The 9,971-nt window shown below is 44.5% G+C and overlaps 1 protein-coding gene across 1 annotated transcript; it reads right to left on the bottom strand.

Moving 5' to 3' along the window:
* Positions 1–1,423: 1,423 nt before the first annotated feature.
* On the bottom strand, positions 1,424–9,740 carry Clec3a (C-type lectin domain family 3 member A). Its single transcript, XM_055620745.1, has 3 exons — positions 9,626–9,740; positions 4,871–4,954; positions 1,424–1,815 (listed from the first exon to the last, which is right to left on the bottom strand). The coding sequence occupies exons 1-3, from the start codon at positions 9,738–9,740 to the stop codon at positions 1,424–1,426; spliced, it is 591 nt and encodes a 196-aa protein (XP_055476720.1).
* Positions 9,741–9,971: the final 231 nt, after the last annotated feature.

Below are 9,971 nucleotides of genomic sequence, written 5' to 3'. Positions count from 1 at the left end.
GGTGGTTCTTGACTGGAAACCTCCAAGAAAGCTGGAGCGGGGGAATTTGAAGAGTTAGAGGGGCCCTCTTCAGTCATCCCAGGTCTGATGTGTCAGAGAAGATCCACATCCCACCAACTGAAAGCAAGGATCCGGGGCTAAGAGGGTGTATGGAATCAAGCATCGTGCTAGAAAGGTTATGGATTGTACAGCACCCAGAATCTCTGACGGGACATTCTCATCGATCAAATGTATCTACATGGTCCACAATATTTTGAGTACAGTAGATTGCATATTTGATGCTGGTCCCGAGAGGCTGTGATGGAGCTGAAAAACATTCTGTTGCCTAGAGACATTGTTGGTGTTGTAGTGAATTATATGTAGCAGTATGTGTGTGCTAAACACAAACCTACGCCAAATACAAACACAGCACACCACTAGACATGAAGTCTAACACAGCGATTAAGCACCGCACACAATACTAGGTAACAGCAATAAACGACAGTGTATTGGTTTATATGTTTATCATACACCGTGGCTGAAGGTAGTTTGATAACTTCTACCCCCTTAAGAACTCTGGTGTGGCAATTTTGAAAGGTATCACATACCTTAAGCAGGTGGAGCCCTCTAGGATGCCCTTGGGCAGTTGAAGACACTCTTTAGAAGGAGACCCTGCTCCTACTCTCTGTTTCTGCTCTGGTTTGAGGTGTGACTGCCTGTTCTTGCCATGATCTTTCACCCTCACCATTGGCCAACTCACTGTGGCTGCTTAATCTGTGACTTGGAGCCAGTAAAACTACAAGCTAAATAAAGCTCACTTTGTTTCACCTGTGTCTGTGGCTTATGCTGATGGCAAGATAGCAGACTCCATTTTAGTGTGTGCTTCTACTTGGAAAGAGAAGCATATTGTGAAAGCCTGCGATGCTACACCAGCCAAAGCCTCACATAGCCTGTGTCTGCTACACGCCTTGAGGGCATTTAGAGACCGCCTAGACTTTTGCCCCTACAACATCAGGGTTCATGTAGAGTATACTACAATATTCACACAGCCAGGAAAATCAACCAATTCTCAAGAAATATATTTCCATCATGACTCAATTTTAAGGAGAAATCTTCCAGGTAGCCCATCTTGCTTTTCTATCTTGAAGAAACATGTGATTATTATATTTTTAGGAACAGGCCAGGTCTATTAACCTGAGAGGGACAAGGAAAGTAGGAAAGGGATTTGACAGTCCCATTTTTAGAAGTTCCTTTATTAAACATGTCTGAAGGACAGCACCATAATGAGCTACAGTAGAAACATGCTCTGACTCTGTATACCTATGCATATCAACACTGGTATTGCAATCTTGCCGTTAATAAATGTAACTGGGTTTATTGAGGGGGACTACCAGCTTATTTATCGTGATCATTCTTACTTGGGAGTATATTTAGGAGGAGCTTGTTAAGGGATGATAAACTCACATATGTACCTCTTGCTACTGCGACAGGCCTCATCACTCCATTTTCCCTGAGCTGACTGGGAGAACAGGACACAGTTTTCCCGCTTGCCGCCACTAGGCTGGGCACGGTCCCAGTTGAAGAAGGAGATGGCGAATCCGTGGACATCGAGGAACTTGCCTTCTGTGACCATGTCATTTATGCCTAGCCAAAAGTCATTGACACCTGGCAGACTCCTCTTACCATAGTCTCGGAGAGCATTGATTTCGTCAGAATTCCTGGGGATGACCAGGGTTCCGCCCTTGGAAATGCAGTCTTCGTTGGCTTCATGGTAGTGCTTGAGGCCTTCTGAAGCAAGGTAGCACTTCTTATGAACTTTGGTGCCTCGAAGACAGACTGTAAAGGTGGGAAAGTTGATGATGTAACAAGATGCCTTTTGTGTGTAACACGCTTTATACCAAACCTAGCAAGCACTGGTGCATGTTTGTGTAATGATTAATGGGTTGACAGTGATGAGTCCCCACTGATGGTTTTGTTCGTGCCAGACACAGTAATAAGCACTTTCAATTTCAGCAACCCTACGACACAAGTGAGAAGATGGTTTATTCCCTGTGTTTAAGGTAACCAGACATGGCCTGGCTTCGTGAAACATATGAGCTTTCTTCCTTCCTTCCTTCCTTCCTTCCTTCCTTCCTTCCTTCCTTCCTTCCTTCCTTCCTTCCTTCCTTTTTTCTATATGTACCATCTGTCTGTCCCTGGCCACAAGACTCTGGACCTTAAGCAGAGAGGATATTTTGTCCCTAACCTCCTAGCTGACCAGAACCAGCCAGGCTCCGTGCAGCTTTAGAGCCTTGGTCCTTGGTGCCTGGGAGCCCCCTTTTCCCTCTGTTATCCCCATGTGCTGTCTGTCCCCAGTGGCAAGACTCTGGATCTTAAGCAGAGTCCCTACCTCCTACCTGACATGGTGGTGTTTTATCAGCCACATTTATCAGCTTATTGAGGCCTAGAGAAATTGTTACTCCCAACTTAACATGCCCCGGAGGGTTTAGGGAGCATATAATGAATTCACAGCCAAGTAAGACTCAAAGCATAACCTTAAGCCTTGGGGTGCTTTGATATAATTTGTATTCTAGCTTATGTAAGGAACTTCATGGTAGGTTTCCTTTGGACTTTTAGAATGGAATGGAGTTTCATAAAAATTTAAAAAGCAAACACAAGCCACACGTGGTAGCGCATGCCTGTGATCATAGCATTTGAGAGGTCGAGAAAGAATGCTGCCTATGAATTTGAGGTCAGTCTGATCTTCCTAGACAGTTCCAGGCAAGCCAGCCCTACATGGACAGATCTTGTCTCAAAGACAATAACCAAAACAAGCAAACAAACAAAAACAAAATAAAGGAAGAAAGGAAGAAAGAAAGAAAGAAAGAAAGAAAGAAAGAAAGAAAGAAAGAAAAAGAAAGAAAGAAAGAAGTCAATAAAAATAGTGGGTTCCACACTATTTGGTTATTTGCTTGATTTTTGATACAGGCTCTTTCCCTCTTCACCCATCCTTGCCAGTGTATGCATGTGTGAGTGCATTTGTGTATGTATTCGTGAGTGTGTGCGTGTGTATACAGTTGCCACAGCGAATTTGGTGATCAGAGGACAACATGAGGGAGTCTACTCTCTCCTTTCTTTATGTGGGGCTCAAGAATCAAACTCAGGCTTGGTGGCAAGCAAGCGCCTTCACCTGCTGAGCCATCTTGAGAGGCCTGTGGTTTTTGGAGTCAGGGGCTCATGCAGTCCAGGATGGCCTTAGATTCGTTATGTAGTTTGGGATGCCCTTCAGCTTCTGATTCTCCCGCCTCTGCCTCCTGTGGCTTTAGCGAGCGTGTGTCACCACACGCTCATTCTACAGTACCATTTGCCCTCACTTTAACTTTTCAGCAAAGCAGACAAAAGGAATGCTGTCACCCTTGTCCCAGGGAAGCATTGCAGATGAAGAAGGTGACTCCGGTGTGGTGACGTATGCCAGCTTGGGAATAATAAATACCTGATGGGAAGCTGTGACTTCATTTACCTGACGGTGTTGACTTTAATAGGCAGGCTTCCTACGGGGACTCTCAAACTCAGCTCTCAAAGCTGGGATAAGAGACATTGGCTCCTGGGGTCCTTATAAACCAAGGCTGTTCTGAAAACATCTGATTAGAATGAAATGTAAATGTAAAATAAAATAAAATAAAAATGGCAACGTTCCTGGCCCGAAGTGTGTGCAGCTACATAGGCCGTGAAGGAGTTGTTCTCTCCAGACAAAATCCGTTAGCAAATTCTTATTCTATCCAATATTCTTCCTTGTTGGGGGTAGCCTGGAAGCGAGAGCCCTGTGAACCTGTTTCACTCGAATCTCAGTGGCAATTCTGATGAACATCAGTAATGATGCTTCCTTTTAGTCATTTATCACCCCTTTTGTTATGTTTCCTGCCAGCCAAGAAGGTAATTAGGCCTGGGCATGGCCACCCAAGCCTTTAATCTCAGCACTCTCTGTTAGCTTGAGGCAACCTGGTCTCCAGCTGCCTCCAGGATTGCCAGAGCTACATAGTTAGCCTCTGTCCCAAACAAACAAACAAACAAACAAACAAACAAACAAACGAAGGAAAGGAATACTTTCGTTTAAAAGGCCTGGCTTTTAAAGTATCTTTGTTAATGTGTATGTGTGTGTGCTGCTCTAGTTGTCTGTGTTTCTATGTCTGGGTTTTCTGTGTGTGTTTCTGTGTATGTGTGTTTCTCTGTGTGCACATATTTCTCTTTGTGTGTTTCAGTGTGTGTGTGCGCATCTTTGTGTGTGTGTGTGTATTTGTTCTGTGTATGTGTGTTTCTCTGTGTGTATGTCTGATGTTAGGTGTCTTCCTCAATTGCTTTCCAGCTTGTTTTTTTTTTTTTTTTTTTTTTTTTTTTTTTTTTTTTTTTTTTTTTTTGTTAGATATCTCACTGAACCCAGAGCTCCTGATTCAGCTAGCCAGGCTGGCCACGGAGCCCAGGGAACCTCCTGTATTCCCATCCCTAGGTGGCTTTTCGGGTACCACAGATTTGAACTCAGCTCCTCATGCTCACACAGCAGTGCTTTGCTAACTGAGTTATCTATCCTTCCAGCTTCTAAAATACCCTCCTTTATGTCTGTTTGTTTTTATAGACAGGTTTTCTCTGTGTAGCCCTGGCTGTCCTGGAACTCCTGTAGACCAGGCTGCCCTCAAATCAGAGAGCTGCCTGCCTCTGCCTCCTGAGTGCTGGGATTAAAGGTGTGTGCTACCGCCCCCAGATGTCAATGTTTTGTTTTTTTTTTTTGTTTGCTTGTTTTAATAAACAGGCAAACCCCAGATCTCAGCATGCAATCTGGATGAGTTCAGTCCCAGGTAGTGGCTGATTCTCGTCTAGTCCACTTCCAGACCAGGCGCTGGGGAAGGGACTGTCTCACCTGTCTGCAGAGCTTGCATTTCCTTCAGGGCATTGACTTCCCGCCACAGCTTTTCAACTTGAGACTTCAGGTCACCGTCCTTTTCTGGGGAACAGTGTTGGGATGGAGAACATCTGATTAGAATGAAATGGAAGTGTAAAATAAAATAAAATAAAATAAAATAAAAATGGCAACATTGGAATGCAGAATCCAAGGCTGTGGTCCCGATGAAGCCAAGCCAAATGTGCGCTGAAAACAATACATGAAGAGAAGCTAGATGAGAAAGTTCATGGGGACTTTGTGGATGGCGTTTGCTCTCATCATTCCTTACCAAGCTCAGCTGTGTATTCTGAGAACACTTCTCTGATAACCCTTGAAATTGGCATCCCCGCTGCTAATCTTTCCCGAACCTTCTTCATTTTCCCTTCAGAGCACCATCTGTATTTTACTTACTTGAATTGCTTGATTTCATTATCCACAATTCTCCCTTTGCTTGGCACTGCGCTGGGCGTGAATTGTGTTTGCATTTAGGGCGTATACTTTGTGGGATATAAAAAGGTTTATGTTATTTGAATGCTAACAGAGGATGGAGGTGAGTGCGCTGAGCTAAGGGCTGTGGTGGGTAAGTGCTGGGACTCATACTCAGACTTCCTGGGCCTCACCTCCCTCACCCTGGTGCCCTTATGCGACTGATGAGGTATGGAGGAGGTGCAGCAGCTCCTGGCATGGTTGAATTCATAAAGGACCATTGAAAACTTACCTATGGGGGCATCACCACTATTTCTCCTTATTCCTTGTTCTCTATCCACTTCCTTTTCCTCTTTGTTTTCCCTTCTTTTTACCCACCCCTTTCCCGTTTTGGTGGTATTAGAGAATAGATGCAGGATCTTGTGTCTTATGCATGCCAGGCAAGGGCTCTACCAACAATCTATATCCCTGGCCCCAGTTATTTATTCTTAAATGTTTTTAGATAGGACCAAAGAATCTTCATGGTTTTCTTTGGCTAGCGTCAGCTGCAAGTAAGTGAGTAGCTCCAGCTAAATCTAAATTCCAGGAGAATGCGGACTGTCCTATTGGGCATTAGGAATTGTGGCAAGCCATGCGAAATACTAAACATATATTAGAAGACATCACACACACTAGGCTGTGAGATCAGGTCTTTTGCTGCCCCTGGGACAGACACTCTTGTCTGGAAGCTCACAGAAAAGGATACAGAGAAACAGAAAGTGAAATCCACCTGCTGAAGGTCTCCCAAATAAAGAGGTCAAATGTGGGTGTCTCTGGCTCCCAGCCTGCCCCCCCATCTGCTTCTGCAAAGCAGCTGCTTCCACCTCCTTGGTCCCCAGAACTTGGACTTAGAGACGACACATAAAGGTGATTATGAACCATCTCCAGCTGTCTCTTTGTGGGGCTGCCAGAAACAGAGTCTTAGTTTTATGGGCCACAAGAGAACCCAAGTTTAACAAACAAGGCTGGGCAAGGTGGCATGCTTATAATCCCAGCGTGGGAGACAGATACAGGCAGATAGATCCCTGGGGCTCCAAAGAATCAAAGAATCTTCATGGTCCAAAGTCAGTCTAGCCTACTTGTCAGAACTCCAGGCTAAGAAAAGACACTTCTACAGGAAAAACAAACAAACAACAACAAAAATGAAACAACACAACAACCACAACAAAACCAAGGTGGGTGACACCTGAGAAATGATACCTGAGTCTGTCCTCTGCCTACCACATGCATGTGCACAGTTGTGAACACATACCGACACATGTGTGTACAAGAACGCACACAAAATCAGTTTGGTGGCTCTGTGGTCTCTCGGGACCGTATAAAATCCACTGTCTTGATTTTCTGTCCCCTTAAACTTGTGCTTCACAAGCCAGATGTTTCCACGTTTGGGCCAGGAAACTGCCTGGCTAGGGCACGTGGCACCCCTCCCCCAGCCTCTGTTTCGCTTGAAACATTGTACACCGGTTTTTCAGCATCCGGCGGCTAGGCTCAGGAATACAATTGCCAAAAGCTTGTTTCCTCTGAGACCACTCAAACTGGAACAAATAAAGGGGGCATTTAGCATGCAAGCCCAGCAGCTACCGGGGCCAGGTTTGCAAAGCCCGCTGAGGTCTTGCTTCCATCTTACAAGCTGTCAGCTAGACACATTTCATCCCCCTTCCTTCCCACTGAGCTTCCAGCTCTTTCTATTTAAATAGGTAGCTGTAAACACCATCATTAGCACAAAGACACGTATGTCACGATGGGAGATCATTACAGCAGTCATCATCGGGGTGACTCGGTAGCTTCCATTCCCTGTTGCTCAGGTGGATGAACAGAAGGAATGCCCCGAGGAGCTAGCTCACTCTAAAAGGTGTATTTTATTCATTAATGTAACAGGTAATTTGTTGAGACCCATGAAGTAAGTACTTAGGGAACACTTGTACTCGGTACTTAACTGCTGTTGTGTTGCCATTCTGAGTCTCTTAAAAGGTCTCCTTTTCTTTAATGGTTTAGCTACACAGCGTCAGACACAGGGCAGAGAAAACACAGCAGACATTTCCAGTGGAACCATAGTAAGGCGTTGGGTCGTCCAGTCGAATGAGAAAGGTATAGATTGGTGTTGTCATTTGGAGAGACAATTAGAGAATCCGATTAATGGAATTCCACTTCTAGAAGGTATGCCACAGTATCTTAGTGCAAGGATGGACATGCGTGCCCAAAAAGGGCTTCATGTGGAACACTGTGCCAAAGAGAGACATACCAGAAACTACATAAAAGTTGCCAAGAAAGAACCAGTTAACTCAGAGCCTCCCCAAACAATAAAGCTACTTATGTCATATGAGGCACACCTACATTTATAGCTATCCAAGATTAAAGAAATGAAGTTAATTCATTTACCTGCAACATATTTTCAGTGCCAATCTGAGAGATACTGTTACTGTCAGTAACAGTAGATAATTCTGGGTAAAGATTGGGGAGACAAGGTGGCTTTCACTTGTGTGTGTGTGTGTGTGTGTGTGTGTGTGTGTGTGTGTGTTTTCTGAGATAAGGTCTTAATGAAGCCTAGGCTATCTTTAGATATGTTGAGTCTAGTCTTGAACTTGTGATCTTCTGCCTCCACTGCCCAAGTGCTGGAATTATAAGTATGCCTCACCACTCCTGCCTTGGCTTTCACATTTAATTCTATAAACTTTGGTATTATTTCAAGGTACTCAAAAAACATTTTTTTTAAAAAAAAAATAGGTGATTAGGTGGGGAAAGAAGAAACCAGCAAGTCTAGGCCGATTGCTTTGCTTCTTGTAGACCTGACTTTTGTTAGACCCAAAGGCAAAGACTGTTACTCCTGAGGGGAAGGGGGGGGATGATGGTTAAGATGTGTCTGCAACTAATAATTGTAATGTACCTGCTGAGGGTGGATCTTGGGATAGGAGAGAGAGAGAGCATGAAGGAGCTAGAAGGATGGAGAAACTCACATTTATACATTTTTACCCTTCCTCACAGTTCCTACTTCAGTGAAGAAAGGAGAGCCACAAAACTATGCCCTGCCATTCAGTATCTTCTCTCCCCTTTCTTCTTCTGTCCTCACTGCTGTGATATACCTCACCTCTTTCTGAGAAACATCTGAAGCTTTTCTTTAAAGAGCTCGCAGGCAGAAGCAATGTTTTATAAGGAAGAACGTCTCTGTTTAAGAAACATTCTGACAGACCAGACTTTAATAAATGCCCCTTGAGAATCAGTAAAGAAAAAATAAAAATAAAAACATCACAAATATATCCATCAGCTGCTTGTAACAGGTGGAATGCAGACTTTACAGTTTTTGTTTGTTCGTTTGCTTGCTTGTTTTTGAGATGGCAGCTCAGGTAGCCCAGACTGGCCTCAAACTCCCTAGCCAAAGATGACTTTGAAATCCTGATCCTCCCGCTTCCACCGTGACCCAGGCATCCCTTACAGTGTGGTTTTGCTTTTAACAAAGCGAAAGTGTTAAAGAAATGATAGCATGGTATTTGTGTTGAAACATCCTGCTAGGAAAATGACCCAAGACTGAGATACGACATCCCTAGGTCCCGCTGCATTTCTCCACTCTGGTTTCACTCTAAGGCAGGCAGGGTCCCACGGTCTTTGCTTTTTGCAACTTTGAAGTTTTTGTCTCTTGGCTTGGCTTAAGCTACCTCAGCTCTAGGTTTTGCTCGATGAGTAAATTCTGTGTCAAAATATCTTTAAGTTCTGTCTGATTTTGTGTTGACAGGGCCTTCAGTTACAGACATTCAGTGCTCCATGATATGAAAAATTAGATACACAGTTTCCACAGCTTTCCCAAGAGATGGGGAAATAAACCAGCAGGGCAGACAGTGACAAAAGTTAGCCACAGTTGCTTCAATCACATCATTAATGAGATTGTAGTGAGGGTACAGATATATTTGAATAGGGTTCGTACCCAGGAGACACTGCTTTCCCATCATTCAGAAAGCCCGATGTCCACAGATGCCATGTGAGCGTTAGGTTAGAGACGCCCCACATTCTAGACACTCAATGGACAAGAAACATACCACAGAGACTTGTTGTCGTTATAAGTAATCTTTTTTCCAATTAAAAAAAAAATCCCAGTACATGTTTTCTTTAAATAGCAAACTCCCTGGAGATTCCAAAGGTCACCGGATCCCCTGCAAAGCCACACACCCACGATGTTACTATGATGGTCTCCTGGTGCAGTTTGGATGTGGACCTTTTCCAGCACCTTTCCTGCCTAAGTAAGCCTAGAGGTTTTGCTGGGCAGCAAAGTCCCATTACCTTTCACACGGCGTTTGCTGTGTTTCCTGGCTTTTGCTCTGGATGGGTAGCCATTGGTCTGGTCCAGGAGTAAGCTGGCCACCAGGAGACAGATGACAAGTCCATTCTTGGCCATGGCTCTGGGACAGGCCAGTCTGGCCACTTGTTTAGCAGTGCTGGAACAGCAAAGGAGCAGAGAGGCTGTGAGACCACATCTTGCTCTGGGCTGCCTGGGGCTGGCTTTTTATAAGGGCGCTGTGAGGTTGGCTAGAAGCCTGCTGACGAAAGGCTGGGCTATTCCTCCAGCCATGGCATAAGGAGACCCACTGTTCTCATACCTCACACTGGGCTCCTGATTCGTTTATTT

The sequence above is a fragment of the Psammomys obesus genome, unplaced genomic scaffold (genome assembly GCF_907164565.1).
Source record: "Psammomys obesus unplaced genomic scaffold, mPsaObe1.curated_primary_1811, whole genome shotgun sequence".
NCBI classification, from domain to species: Eukaryota; Metazoa; Chordata; class Mammalia; order Rodentia; family Muridae; genus Psammomys; species Psammomys obesus.
The sequence above is the reverse complement of the archived record's forward strand: the minus strand, read 5'-3'. Positions and strand labels throughout refer to the sequence as shown.